The sequence below is a fragment of the Salvelinus alpinus genome, chromosome 36 (genome assembly GCF_045679555.1).
Source record: "Salvelinus alpinus chromosome 36, SLU_Salpinus.1, whole genome shotgun sequence".
NCBI classification, from domain to species: Eukaryota; Metazoa; Chordata; class Actinopteri; order Salmoniformes; family Salmonidae; genus Salvelinus; species Salvelinus alpinus.
In genome coordinates this window covers 17,360,386-17,376,332 of record NC_092121.1, presented here as the reverse complement: position 1 = coordinate 17,376,332, position 15,947 = coordinate 17,360,386, and the positions used below count along the sequence as shown (strand labels likewise).

Below are 15,947 nucleotides of genomic sequence, written 5' to 3'. Positions count from 1 at the left end.
TAATTTCTCTACCATAAGCCGTCAGTGTATAGAATTTGACAGTACATCCAACTGGCCTGTAACCATGCTAGCCCAGGACGTCCACATCTGGCTTCTTCACCTGCAGATCTTCTGAGACCGGATGAAACCCGATTTTAACTGTACCGGGCATTGTGAACAGAGTGCCCCATGGTGGCGGTGGGGTTATGGTAGGAGCAGGCATAAGCTACAGACAACAAACACAATCACATTTTGAATGCACTGAGATACCGTGACGAGATCCTGATGCCCATTGTCATCTGCCGCCATCACCTCATGTTTCAGCATAATGCACAGCCCCATGTCGCAAGGATTTTTACACAATTCCTGGAAGCTGAAAATGTCCCAGTTCTTCCATGGCCTGCATACTCACCAGACATGACTCCCATTGAACATGTTTGGGATGCTCTGGATACGACCTGTACGACAGCATGTTCCAGTTCCCGCCAATATCCAGCAACTTCACACAGCGGAAAAACATTCCACAGGCAACAATCAACAAGAGATGTCGCACTGCATGAGGCAAATGGTGGTCACACCAGATACTGACTGGTTTTCTGACAACTCCCCTACCTTAAAAAAAAAAAAAAAAAAAAAGGTATCTGTGACCAACAAATGCACAGCTGTAGTCCGTGTCATGTGAAGTCCATAGATTAGGGCCTAATGAATTGATTCAATTGACTGATTTCCTTAAACTGTAACTCAGTAACATCTTTGAAATTGTTGCATGATGCGTTTATACTTTTGTTCAGTGTATTTATGCGTTACCGAATGGAGTAACATTTTTCCATTTGCCGGATTATTTTTTTTATTGCGCATCCAATTACTCTTGAGACCTTTGTCAGGGAGCTCTCTCTTTCAGGGTTGGATAGGCTGGTATAGCCAGACAAACAAGCCCTAACGGTTTAGCAGCAAATCTAGTACAGACAGATGCTGTTTCTGTGTCAAAATGAGACTAGAGAAACTGTAGAGACAGGGTGGAGAGGTCAGACAGGCTATGCTGCCCCTGTCCTGATAACAGCACCACATAAATTGCCAGAAAACTCTTCAACACGAATTTCAGAGCAAAATCAGTTGAATACGTCTTTAGACAGCCACTTGCCTTTCATGAAAAAAATCGAAATAAAAGCAGTACTTAAATTGATCAATTAGGTTAGGTCTCCAAAGTTAATTCCTCTGAGATTAGCTAAACATTAGAAACTTACCTAAACAAAAAAAAATTGAAAATTGTTGACACTAGAGATTTAGGACTCAAGCATGCTGTCTAGCCCATTCATTTTTCTTCAGCCGTCTTTTCCTCCTAAACCTCGGCCCATAATGTTTTTCTTATAGGATTTAAAATGGTCTCCAACCCTGTGTTTGATGGCTGCATAAACCCCTCAGCTTTCAGTGCCCTATGCTTTGAAGGCAGGCCATCTATCCCCATGCTCCGTGGCACCGGTGCAGTAAGGAAACAAAGAGCTGCCACTGCGGCCATTTTGAATCATTAGCTGGTGCTGTAGAGAGGCCTGCAGAGGTGACACAGCCAATCAATCACAGGTAGAGCCAGGGGAGGGCGGGGATATAAAAGGGAGTGGGAGGGGTGTAGCCAGAATCCCAGGGTGCTTTGTAGATAGCCAGATAATGGACAGTGTGTGTTATTTATGTGCACGCAACTGTGTGTGTGTGTGTGTGTGTGTGTGTGTGTGTGTGTGTGTGCGCGCCTGTGTGTATTTGTGTGTGTGCATGCGCGCCTGTGTGTATTTGTGTGTGTCTGCCCTGTGTGTTGTTGTGGGTGCCAGCAGTATGCCCACACGGGGGTGGCGGCAGAGCCATGATTCAGTAGTGTTGTGATTTTAACAGCAGGTCCAGGACGGGCGGTTTATTTTGTCCGTCGCCCTGTGAGTGACGTTCCAATCAGGCCTGGGACGGGCTGTCAGGCCTGTCAGGCTGAGGGATGAAAGGAGATGGGAATCAGGACACGGAACGGGACTGCCGTATGATCGACAGACCCAGGCACAGGAGCCACGGAGAGGAGAGGGGAGAGGAATGAAAGAGGGAGAGGAAGAGGAGGACTGCTCCCACCAAGGTTCAGACCGTCAGCCAGGTGGAATAAAGTGTTTTTTTTCCTAAACATTTGCAACAGTGACAAAGAGCAATCTGGGAGAAGGCGTGAGACCGTGACCCAGGGATAATGGAATGTGATATTTAATGGAAGGAAAGACACACCCTCCATTATGCAGACAAACTTGGAAGAGATAAAGCACATTAAAGCACTTCCTAAATAAATACCCATGACAGATTTACCGTTACGATAAAGTTCCTGGGAATTTCACAGCTTGAATTGCTCTACCTACAAAATAAATTGAGATCCACATTTAATGTGATTATTTGAAGATGCATGCCTCGAGTCTGTCCAGAGCAACCTTTATCAGCCTATGGTGTTTGTATTCCTTAAGGTAAAATAGGTTACTCTTACCGATCCAGCGCATGAGTGAGGTGAGGATCTGGAGGTATTTAGTCTTCTGAGCATCGAAGAAAACGAAAGGGCCCAACATCACAGTGAAGATGCTCTGTAGAGAGGGAGAGATCATCTTAAAACACATTGGAAATCACTTTATACAACATATTCACAAACCAGTGTGTGTTTGGGTTGTGTTTATACTTCCACAGCATGTGTAATAAATGACAAATGGTACAATTGGATTTTTCCAAGATGAAAATAGAGATAAAACTCTGTCTCATGAGAACATGAGGCTATTTATTCCCTCATCACCCAATATACACCAAGATGCCAAACCCCAAAATAAAACATTTAAGTTGAAATTCTTTGAAGCCATCATAGTACCGATTGCCTCATAACAAAGATGGGTCTTATCGAGAGTTGCAATCATCAGTGGCATCAGCCCCCTCTCTCTCTCCCCATCTATCCCATTCTCTCTGACAATCCCATGTCTGATAGCGGTTGAGTGACGTGTGATCTCAAGGCCAGTCACTTCAGTGGCATGTCATCTGAAGAGGAGCCTGCAGGGTAGAACTCACACAGTCAGACACAATAATCTCTAACAGGGCCTGGGGGTGAGAGCTCAATCAGGAGACCAAAGTGGGGACAGAAAGACAGAAAGATACAGATAGAGAAATGTTCCACTCAGAAAACTGATCTGCTCCAGTCACTCTCCATCTCCAGGACCTCTGACCCCTCCCATGAACCTCCCTAACTCCACCCTCCCCCACCCGTAGCTCTCCCCTTCCCACTGTGCTGTATTTACAGGGTGGGCCCATGGGTTGTGAGGGCAGGACACAGAGGTCAGTGTTGGTGACATAAGTGCGAGACAGGACAGAGAATGTAGACAGCCTCTACCTGCACAAGGAGGCCATCCACTGGGGACAGGGAAGGGTACAGTGCTGGCTGAATGCTAATGCCAAGGAGGCAACAGAGTGAGACCAGCCGACAGGGAAGGGTGGGACCAGACTCATTTAAGACGTTATTATTTCCAGAATTATGGAGGAGAATTGTGAATCCCACGTGTCAGGAGATGAAAGTGCTAAATAGTACTTAATACCAGCTACGGGTGACTGCTACAAATCAGTGCAGAATTCCCGAAAATGTACTACATCTTGGAGCGACGGACATACATTTGCAATACTCATTCATGTGTAATGGAGGAGGCATTATGGAAAGTGTGGACTGTCCTAAAGAAGGTAGAGAGACAGTGAGACATATTTCAGCGCTGAATGGTCAGCGGTGTCTGGGTCTGTCTCTGTACCTGTGGTATGAGACAGTCTAACGTGTCATACTTCATCCTCCAGCCAGACAATAGTCCATCACAGGCCTGATGATACCTCCCATCCATCTGCCACCAAGTGATGGACTGCTACCACTCCTGGCCTGAGAAGACATGGTATATGCCATCTCAGAGGTGGGGGATATGTGCTTGTCAAGAATAGGGCAGGAAGTAGCCTAGTGGTTAGAGCGTTGGACTAGTAACCGAAAGGTTGCAAGATCGAATCCCTGAGCTGACGAGGTAAAAACCTGCCGTTCTGCCCCTGGACAAGGCAGTTTACCCACTGTTCCTAGGCCGTCATTGAAAATAAGAATTTGTTCTTAACTGACTTGCCTAGTTAAATAAAGGTTAAATAACATAAAAAAGGGCCCTCAAGGCTTTACATTGGAGAGAGAGAGAGAGTCTACTGGGCCGGACGAAGACCCATATAAACAGAGATTCTCCATGAACGTGAAGAGCATGTTAGAACGGGACCTTTTCACTGCCATAGCTGGAGGCAACATATGGTCTCTACAGAAGAGGAGATAGTTCTGTGGATGAGACTCTGGTGTTAAGGTAGTAGTGCGCATGTGGCTGGAGGGGAGAGCTGAGTGGGTCTGCTATGAAAGAAAAATGTTTTTAAAGCACACAAAAAAGACAACAGGAGATGATGCAAATGTCTATCTCATGAAAGAGAAAAGAAACAAAGTTATCATTTTAAAACTGATCTTGTTTATAAAAAAATAAAATAAAAGAGTGGGGTGGCTGATGAATTTCACCCTTCTTGTGCAGTCAGCACCACACATGAATCAAGACCCCTCCTCTAACCAATTACAACCTCCCACCACAGCCAGACAATAAGGCCTCAGGACACTGGACTGCACTTAACCACAGCACAACAGCCAGAGGAAGCAACACAAAACAATTGAAATGGATAAAGAATACGAACAGCAAAAACAGCTCTGTGCTATATCTTGATAAGGCTTTGTCGGTGAAGGCCAGCAGTGACTTACAGAACGTTGGAGAGAGCCTTTCATCTCTGACAGAGAGAGCAGAGATGGAAGAAACCATTTTGCCAACAAGGTTTTGTTATGGTAATGACAAATGGGATGGGGAATGGGATGGCATCACACTGGCAAGCGATGCCAAGGCCAGGACCGGAAGGGAAGGCTGGCAGAGGGGCCAGGGCTGGAGGCAAGAGAGGCATGGCTTGTGTACAGTATGGGGAGGAAAGGAACAGAGAGAGTGTGGGCGAGGGGAGAGGGCATCAGGTGCCATGTGCTGTAGGGTGACTCAGACCCAGTGTTGGCAGGGCCTTAGGAGCAGGAGGGCACGGTGGGGGGGGGGGGGGGCAGAGAGAGAGAGACGGAGGAACAGACAGAGCGACAAGAGGCACTGCTGCAGGGATAACACTTACCTAGTCACTCTCCATAGAACCTAAAACTACACACTCTGCACCATCTTACTATAGGATGGAAAAGGAGCCTAGAGACAGGGACAAGGAGGTGAAAAGGCCAAAAGAAAGCTCATTAAAATAAACGATGCAAATTCAGAGCCGTAGACGGACGTTTTTAGAGCTATAGGAAATGGAGAGGGGCATCTGGAGGTAGTCTGCATGTGGTCAGTGAGTCATGCCGCCATAGCTGACTGCACTGGCAGGTCAACACACAAATCTCCTCTCCTGTACTCAACAATGAACTTCAGAGTCAATAAACCAGGCTTTAGATTGACAGATGATACGTATACCGACTGCCAGCATAACACCATTTTGTGATGGTTGGTGGTGTAGCTAGTACACTCACACCTTTGAAAATTGTTGTGACAGGATATATTAACATGGCATGGGGATAATATCAGTATTCACTAATCAAAGGCTATTTCATTCATGGCTTCTGACTGAGACTTGAGGACAACATCACTAATAAAGCGGTTAGGACTGTGATTCAATTCAAGTCCATTTTGGGCCAGCTATTATCATCCTCAGAACCAATGACAGTGAAAACATGTCCTTTCAAATCCCTAGCCCTCAGCGCCATCTGTGTTCAGTGATCTTTCATTTGAAAGGCGGTTCTGCTATTAATAAGGTTTGGTGTAGACGGAGTCAGTGCCCACGAGCCAGCCAAGCACTCAGGTGGACTTATTTAGGACTGTCAAGGAGACACAGGAAGCAAAGCACTCTCTGCCAAATACGCAAAGGGGAGAAACATAGACAATATAGGTAGAGTTCCATGTCTTAGGAAGATTGACTGGCACTTGGTTTCGATGCATTTAATTCTACGTTCAAGATTCTCTACTGATTTGTTCATCTCACTTTTCCCAGCGCTGCTCTGAAATAGATTTTTGTCTATGCATGTTCTTTCCTGACCCAGAGTGCTTACGTTTCAAACTTATGCAATAAAAGTATCCATAATGAGAACAAACCCTGTCAAGGAGAAAACATTATTTTCCTTCCCTCTCTTCGCGGTGTGCTGATGATTTTGTTCCGGCAGAGTGACACCCTCAATCATGACTAGGAGTGTTTCTTTTTTGACGACAATGACATTCTTAAACATCAGCCATTTCTTGCCTCAATATCAGACAACGGTGAGCAACACCAAACCTGCCACAATCACACACTTGAGTGAAATGCAATAAACAATAAGTCAGAGATGAAAACTGCAAAAGTGACCAGGCTGACGACGGATACAAACACTGATTTATTCTATTACCCCGGCTGAAAGGGTACACACGCTCTCCACAGACCATTAGAGCACTTCTGGAAGCAAGAGACAAGCAAACAGACCCCTAGGGACAATATCCTATCTGATAACGACAGGAGAACATGTAGTAGTTCTGTTTTTGCCATAATAATTAGTCAACATGCAGTTTGTTGCCAGGTGAACACACAAAATTGTGTTTTAACCACAATTCTGGCACTACACACAGACCCTTAATTTAGATTGTGACCAATGTTCCTGCATGCAGCTCCCCAGGACTGCCGCCTGCACAGAGACGCACAGTCGAACTTCACTCATCTTTACTAGTTTGTTTGCCCCAAACGTGTACATTTCTGGCCATCTTTGAAAAGCGAGTCAGGTAAAGAGCTGTTTATGTCTTGAAGGGGCAGTGTTGTATTTTAAGACAGGCTTGTACAAGCTAAGAAGCCAATAGTGAGGGTAGCATACAGCTTTATATGATTATTCGTTATAATAATGTATGGGGATAATAATAAATTATATTTTGCATTAAGCACAACAGAACAACATTTCCAGTTACCTCCTTGTCTGAAGGACAAGTAGCTAAACAGGTTAATGTCAGGTCCTGCATGTTTTCAAAAGCCTGGAATGTAGACTTACAATGAACACAGCATTGGCTGCTACTGTAGGCTGTATCATAGAACAGCTTTCAATAGCTATTTCCATGTTAAAATGTTATGGGATGCATTTCCCCATTGTTTTTGATGGTAGGCCACTCTTGTAGGGCCTGCATTATGATCAAATAGCCACAGTAGTCTACTTGGCCACTGTTAAAACTTAAAAAGCGGGTACAGCCAGTGTTCACAGTAAAAGCGCCGGAAGTTGCACAGAATTTCTACAAGGTTCAAGTTTGTGCTCAGCAGACCGAAAACTTGCTCAGTGCCCAAAAAAATTATGGAACATTGATGGTGACCCAGAAAAAGAGAACGCTCAAAGGACACCATCCGTTTCTCATCATGTCCCAACGTCAGGACCAGAGGGCCTGGAGATCTCCTGCCGCCTCCTCTCTCACATTCTCCATCTCTCTTTTCTATCTCTCTCTCTCTCTCTGTTCCTCTTCACACAGTAGGTACCTCCAGCAGGCCATCCCACTCCAGACACCCGTGTGGCTACAGTAATGAGCTCCCCAGCCGAGCAGGCCACCTCCTGTGCATGGTGGGGAGGTGAGCTCATTCACTGGAGTGCTGGGAATGACTCACCCACCTGTCAGTTCAATCACCATGGGACTAGAGTCACCAAAGTGCTGGAGAAGAAGACTTTCCGGGTTTGGTGCTTTTGTTGAAAGTGCAACAGTATGGCTCCTAGCGCCCTCTCAGTTTGGTTATAGAAAGGGAGATGGTGTGTGATCATGAAATATACTAGTAGTGTTGTGGGAACTACAAATTCATTGATATCAATCAAACTTGTTTTGAAGAACACTTCCGGCGCCGAAAAGAGATGGCCGCCTCGCTTCGCCCACCTCGAATGACTCACCCACCTGTCAGTTCAATCACCATGGGACTAGAGTCACCAAAGTGCTGGAGAAGAAGACTTTCCGGGTTTGGTGCTTTTGTTGAAAGTGCAACAGTATGGCTCCTAGCGCCCTCTCAGTTTGGTTATAGAAAGGGAGATGGTGTGTGATCATGAAATATACTAGTAGTGTTGTGGGAACTACAAATTCATTGATATCAATCAAACTTGTTTTGAAGAACACTTCCGGCGCCGAAAAGAGATGGCCGCCTCGCTTCGCGTTCCTTGGAAAATATGCAGTATTTTGTTTTTTTATGTGTTATTTCTTACATCGGTACCCCAGGTAATCTTAGGTTTCATTACATACAGTCGGGAGGAACTACTGAATATACGATTAACGTCAACTCATCATCGTTCCTACCAGGAATATGACTTTCCCGAAACGGATCCAGTGTTTTGCCTTCCACCCAATACAATGGATCTGATCCCAGCCGGCGACCCTGTGCGACGCCGTAAAAGGGGCAAACGAGGCGGTCTCGTGGTCAGGCTTCGGAGATGGGCACATCGCGCTCCACTCCCTAGCATACTACTCGCCAATGTCCAGTCTCTTGACAATAAGGTTGATGAAATCCGAGCACGGGTAGCATTCCAGAGAGACATCAGGGATTGCAACGTGCTCTGCTTCACGGAAACATGGCTAACTCAAGAGACGCTAACGGAGTCGGTGCAGCCAGTTGGTTTCTTCATGCATCGCGCCGACAGAAACAAACATCTTTCTGGTAAGAAGAGGGGCGGGGGGGTATGCCTTATGATTAACGAGACGTGGTGTGATCATCATAACAACACACAGGAACTCAAGTCATTCTGTTCACCTGATCTAGAACTCCTCACAATCAAATGTCGACCGCATTATCTACCAAGGGAATTCTCTTCAATCATAATCACAGCCGTATATATTCCCCCCCAAGCAGACACATCGATGGCCCTGAACGAACTTTATCTGACTCTTTGTAAACTGGAAACCACACACCCTGAGGCTGCATTCATCGTAGCTGGGGATTTTAACAAGGCTAATCTAAAAACAAAACTCCCTAAATTCTATCAGCATATCGATTGTGCTACCAGGGCTGGAAAAACCCTAGATCATTGTTATACTAATTTCCGCGACGCATATAAGGCCCTCCCCCGCCCCCCTTTCGGAAAAGCTGACCACGACTCCATTTTGTTGATTCCAGCCTACAAACAGAAACTAAAACAACAAGCTCCCGCGCTCAGGTCTGTTCAACGCTGGTCCGACCAATCTGAATCCACGCTTCAAGACTGCTTCGATCACGCGGATTGGAATATGTTCCGCATTGCGTCCAACAACAATATTGACGAATATGCTGATTCGGTGAGCGAGTTCATTAGGAAGTGCATTGACGATGTCGTACCCACAGCAACGATTAAAACATTCCCAAACCAGAAACCGTGGATTGACGGCAGCATTCGCGTGAAACTGAAAGCGCGAACCACTGCTTTTAACCAGGGCAAGGTGACCGGAAGCATGACCGAATACAAACAGTGTAGCTATTCTCTCCGCAAGGCAATCAAACAGGCTAAGTCCCAGTACAGAGACAAAATCGAGTCGCAATTCAACAGCTCAGACACAAGAGGTATGTGGCAGGGTCTACAGTCAATCACGGATTACAAAAAGAAAACCAGCCCCGTCGCGGACCAGGATGTCTTGCTCCCAGACAGGCTAAACAACTTTTTTGCCCGCTTTGAGGACAATACAGTGCCACTGACACGGCCCCCTACCAAAACCTGCGGGCTCTCCTTCACTGCAGCCGAGGTGAGTAAAACATTTAAACGTGTTAACCCTTGCAAGGCTGCAGGCCCAGACGGCATTCCCAGCCGCGTCCTCAGAGCATGCGCAGACCAGCTGGCTGGTGTGTTTACGGACATATTCAATCAATCCTTATCCCAGTCTGCTGTTCCCACATGCTTCAAGAGGGCCACCATTGTTCCTGTTCCCAAGAAAGCTAAGGTAACTGAGCTAAACGACTACCGCCCCGTAGCACTCACTTCCGTCATCATGAAGTGCTTTGAGAGACTAGTCAAGGACCATATCACCTCCACCCTACCGGACACCCTAGACCCACTCCAATTTGCTTACCGACCCAATAGGTCCACAGACGACGCAATCGCAACCACACTGCACACTGCCCTAACCCATCTGGACAAGAGGAATACCCATGTGAGAATGCTGTTCATCGATTACAGCTCAGCATTTAACACCATAGTACCCTCCAAACTCGTCATCAAGCTCGAGACCCTGGGTCTCGACCCCGCCCTGTGCAACTGGGTCCTGGACTTCCTGACGGGCCGCCCCCAGGTGGTGAGGGTAGGTAACAACATCTCCACCCCGCTGATCCTCAACACTGGGGCCCCACAAGGGTGCGTTCTGAGCCCTCTCCTGTACTCCCTGTTCACCCACGACTGCGTGGCCATGCACGCCTCCAACTCAATCATCAAGTTTGCGGATGACACTACAGTGGTAGGCTTGATTACCAACAACGACGAGACGGCCTACAGGGAGGAGGTGAGGGCCCTCGGAGTGTGGTGTCAGGAAAATAACCTCACACTCAACGTCAACAAAACAAAGGAGATGATTGTGGACTTCAGGAAACAGCAGAGGGAGCACCCCCCTATCCACATCGACGGGTCAGTAGTGGAGAAGGTGGAAAGTTTTAAGTTCCTCGGTGTACACATCACGGACAAACTGAATTGGTCCACCCACACAGACAGCGTTGTGAAGAAGGCGCAGCAGCGCCTCTTCAACCTCAGGAGGCTGAAGAAATTCGGCTTGTCACCAAAAGCACTCACAAACTTCTACAGATGCACAATCGAGAGCATCCTGTCGGGCTGTATCACCGCCTGGTACGGCAACTGCTCCGCCCACAACCGTAAGGCTCTCCAGAGGGTAGTGAGGTCTGCAGAACGCATCACCGGGGGCAAACTACCTGCCCTCCAGGACACCTACACCACCCGATGTCACAGGAAGGCCATAAAGATCATCAAGGACAACAACCACCCAAGCCACTGCCTGTACACCCCGCTATCATCCAGAAGGCGAGGTCAGTACAGGTGCATCAAAGCAGGGACCGAGAGACTGAAAAACAGCTTCTATCTCAAGGCCATCAGACTGTTAAACAGCCACCACTAACATTTAGCGGCCGCTGCCAACATACTGACTCAACTCCAGCCACTTTAAAAATGGGAATTGATGGAAATTATGTAAAAATGTACCACTAGCCACTTTAAACAATGCCACTTAATATAATGTTTACATACCCTACATTACCCATCTCATATGTATATACTGTACTCTATATCATCTACTGCATCTTGCCATCTTTATGTAATACATGTACCACTAGCCACTTTAAACTATGCCACTTTATGTTTACATACCCTACAGTACTCATCTCATACGTATATACCGTACTCTATACCATCTACTGCATCTTGCCATGCCGTTCTGTACCACCACTCATTCATATATCTTTATGTACATACTCTTTATCCCTTTACACTTGTGTGTGTGTATAAGGTAGTAGTTGTGGAATTGTTAGGTTAGATTACTTGTTGGTTATTACTGCATTGTCGGAACTAGAAGCACAAGCATTTCGCTACACTCGCATTAACATCTGCTAACCATGTGTATGTGACTAATAAAATTTGATTTGATTTGATTTGAACTTAAAAACCCAAATCATTGGGTTGTTTAATCTGCCGCTGTCCATAATCTCTCCAAAGATCATGGTGGAAAAAGTGGCTGACAACCAATGTCAACAAGTAATCACTATTTTATGTGAAAGATTTGTGTGTGAGGGAGTCATGTGTGTGCAACAGCCTTTGATTAGCTTTGGCTTGCGTCATCTTTGAGTCAATCCGTTGGTCTGGTTAATCACTGCATATGTGAGTATTTCACGTGGGCACTTCAGCCATTACAGTTGGCCCACATAACACATCTCTGATCCATGCACCCATTTGAATAATTAACCACCATATTGGTTACCTCATTCTGGAGGGGTCAGCCAGATACTACCACCACACAGCTGTCTTGGTGCTCTAGGATAGGTTGGTTACTGGGATTGGATTCATATCATAGAGTACTGCATCACTTGACTGCTACAAAGCTGTTTGGAATCTTGCTTTTATAATGCTTAGTGTTCTGGCAATTGTGATATTGCTGGTGTTTGGGTGGAGGCGGAGGGGGTTAATGGATGAAAACCCGGAAGCCAGAGACCACTCATGGTGAATTCTCTATGGTCGTGGTCATGAGAATGCCATGTGGCCATGCAGCCTGGAACACTGTAATCCACCCACCATCAAAACAGCAGAACAAGGATTACTATTCCCAATCCCCACAGTCCCAAGATCCCCAGCCATTTGTTTGAGATGTTAATCTTCATTCCAGACAGATTTCACAAACCTACATGGGTGGGCGGGAGGGAGATAGGATTCCATTATGGCTCATTTCTGACTAATGAGGATAAACGATAAAATACATTAAATACATTAAATAACCACTCAACTGAGGTCACCGGTTTCCTTTCAACTTCCTTCGAAAGAAAAGGGAAAACAAGAGAGGTTGGGTAGATGCGGTTCTACTGATTTATACAGGCACAGTGGAGCGAGGTACCATCTTTTACAATGTGTTTGTTGTGTTTCATTTATGGAAGACTGCTTGACAGGATATCAGCATCTCGCATGGAAAAATCAGCATGTGCACAAGCGGATAGGCTAACAAGATGGACGACTGCTACGAACCAAACATTCACATATTTGAATAAAAACGCCAGGTCCATTGATTTGCCTTCAACCAAATTCAACCCTACTCAACGCATATTCATTGTTAAATATTCAGACTCCTTTCCTTCTCAGAACCATCACTAACTCTACTCTAAAACAAAGGCTTGTTCTGGTGGTGTTTCCTGTGATTCAGAGAGGGAAAGGGTTTGTCCGTTCGGAGTGACTATGACTAGAACCATTATTCAGAGGCCAGAGAGAGCAGGTCTGTGGTTGCGGCCCTGCAGTGACTGATGGGTGCGAGCTGGGAGACTGGGTCAACGTGTGATGAACACTGAAGCGACAGTGTCTCTCCCAGCTGGCCACTGGCACTCAGTGGAGGGACGTTATACAGCAACAGGAGGAGTGTGAAGGTATGGTGGCGAACACAGAAACTATGATCCACTACTGACAGCATGGGCCCACTGATATCAGAGATCTAAGTGGGCTCTGCCAAGGCTGTTCATCACTGGGCTGTTGCTTTCACTCATACTCATAAGTGACACTGATGATAAGCCTCAATAGGATGTATTGAGAATGTGAGAACAAAAAAATAGGGTTATTCCCAACTCTGAGCATGTGCTGACGAACTGGCAAGTGTCTTTTTCAACCTCTCCCTGACAGAGTCTGTAATACCAACATGTTTCAAGCAGACCACCATAGTCCCTGTGCCCAAGAACACTAAGGTAACCTGCCTAAATGACTACTGACCCATAGCCCTCACATCTGTAGCCATGAAATGCTTTGAAAGGCTGGTCATGGCTCACATCAACACCATTATCCCAGAAACCCTAGACCCATTCCAATTTGCATACCGCACCAACAGATCCACAGATGATGCCATCTCTATTGCACTCCACACTGCCCTTTCCTACCTGGACAAAAGGAACACCTATGTGAGAATGCTATTCATTCACTACAGCTCAGCGTTCAACACCATAGTGTCCTCAAAGCTCATCACTAAGCTAAGGACCCTGGGACTAAACATCTCCCTATGCAACTGGATCCTGGACTTCCTGACGGGCCACCCCCAGGTGGTAAGGGTGGGTAACAACACATCCGCCACACTGATCCTCAACACGTGGCCCCCTCAGGGGTGCGTGTTCAGTCCCCTCCAGTGCTCCCTGTTCACTCATGACTGCAGGGCCAGGCACGACTCCAATAACATCATTAAGTTTGCTGATGACAACAGCGGTAGGCCTGATCACCAACAACAATGAGACGGCCTATAGGGAGGAGGTCAGAGACCTGACCGTGTGGTGCAAGGACAACAACCTCTCCCTCAACGTGATCCACAAGGCACTACAGAGGGTAGTGGGGGCCAAGCTTCCTGCCATCCAGGACCTCTATACCAGGCGGTGTCAGAGGAAGGCCCTAAGATTTGTCAAAGACTCCAGCCACCCTAGTCATAAACTGCTCTCTCTGCTACCGCACGCGGTACTGGAGCGCCAAGTCTAGGTCCAAGAGGTTCCTAAACAGCTTCCACCTCAAGCCATAAGACTCCTGAACATCTAATCAAATGGCTACCCAGACTATTTTCATTAAGATAAGATCAAAAGTGCATCTATCGATCGTCTGCGGTGCGGATGAGACAAAATCAGCAGTTCCTCACATTAGTGCTCAATGACATTAGCTGAGAGGAATGGAGAACAGAGGAATTCGATACAGCCAGACATGGGAAGGGCCTGAGCACAAAACAGGCCCAAAACATGGGTCAAAAGTGGACAATGGTTTGGCTGTTACAATGAGGGTTTTGGTGGATAGCCTATACATTGTATACAGTTGAAGTCGGAAGTTTACATACACTTAGGTTGGAGTCATTAAAACTCGTTTTTTAACCACTCCACAAATTTCTGGTTAACAAACTATAGTTTTGGCAAGTCGAATAGGACATCTACTTTGTGCATGACACAAGTCATTTTTCCAACAATTGTTTACAGACAGATTATTTCACTGTATCACAATTCCAGTGGGTCAGAAGTTAGCATACACTAAGCTGACTGTGCCTTTAAACAGCTTGGAAAATTCCAGAAAATTATGTCATGGCTTTAGAAGCTTCTGATAGGCTATTTGACATCATTTGAGTCAATTGGAGATGTACCTGTGGATGTATATCAAAGCCTACCTTCAAACTCAGTGCCTCTTTGCTTGACATCATGGGAAAAATCTAAAGAAATCATTCAAAACCTTTTGTAGACCTCCACAAGTCTAGTTCATCCTTGGGAGCAATTACCAAACACCTGCAGGTACCACATTTATCTGTACAAACAATAGTACGCAAGTATAAACACCATGGCACCACGCAGCCGTCATACCGCTCAGGAAGGAGACGCGTTCTGTCTCCTAGAGATGAACATACTTTGGTGCGAAAAGTGAAAATCAATCCCAGAACAACAGCAAAGGACCTTGTGAAGATGCTGGAGGAAACAGGTACAAAAGTATCTATATCCACAGTAAAACGAGTCCTATATCAACATAACCTGAAAGGCTGCTCAGCAAGGAAGAAGCCACTGCTCCAAAACCGTCATAAAAAAGACAGATTACGGTTTGGGGACACATGGGGACAAAGATCGTTCTTGTCTGATGAAACAAAAATAGAACTGTTTGGCCTTAATGACCATCGTTATGTTTGGAGGAAAAAGGGGGAGGCTTGCAAGCCCAAGAACACCATCCCAATCGTGAAGCACGGGAGTGGCAGAATCATGTTGTGGGGGTGCTTTGCTGCAGGAGGGACTGGTGCACTTCACAAAATAGATGGCATCATGAGGAGGTAAAATTAGGTGGTTATATTGAAGCAACATCTCAAGACATCAGTCAGGAAGTTAAAGCTTGGTCGCAAATGAGTCTTCCAAATGGACAATGACCCCAAGCATACTTCCAAAGTTGTGGCAAAATGGCTTAAGGTCAAGGTATTGGAGTGGCCATCACAAAGTCCCGACCTCAATCCTATAGAAAATTTGTGGGCAGAACTGAAAAAGCATGTGCGAGCAAGGAGGCCTACAAACCTGACTCAGTTACACCAGCTGTCAGGAGGAATGCGCCAAAATTCACCCAACTTATTGTGGCAAGCTTGTGGGAGGCTACCTGAAATGTTTGATCCAAGTTAAACAATTTAAAGGCAATGCTACCAAATACTAATTGAGTGTATGTAAACTTCTGACCCACT

General features: G+C 46.1%; 1 protein-coding gene across 4 annotated transcripts in view; it reads right to left on the bottom strand.

The window, feature by feature from the left end:
• LOC139565267 (transmembrane protein 104-like) overlaps positions 1 to 15,947 on the bottom strand; it is an 83,321-nt gene that overhangs the window by 23,302 nt on the left and 44,072 nt on the right. For all 4 annotated transcript variants that reach the window (XM_071385455.1, XM_071385457.1, XM_071385453.1 and 1 more), the window contains one exon: positions 2,477 to 2,570. In XM_071385455.1, coding sequence (XP_071241556.1) covers positions 2,477 to 2,570 — 94 coding nt within the window. The remainder of the gene's footprint in view (positions 1 to 2,476; positions 2,571 to 15,947) is intronic.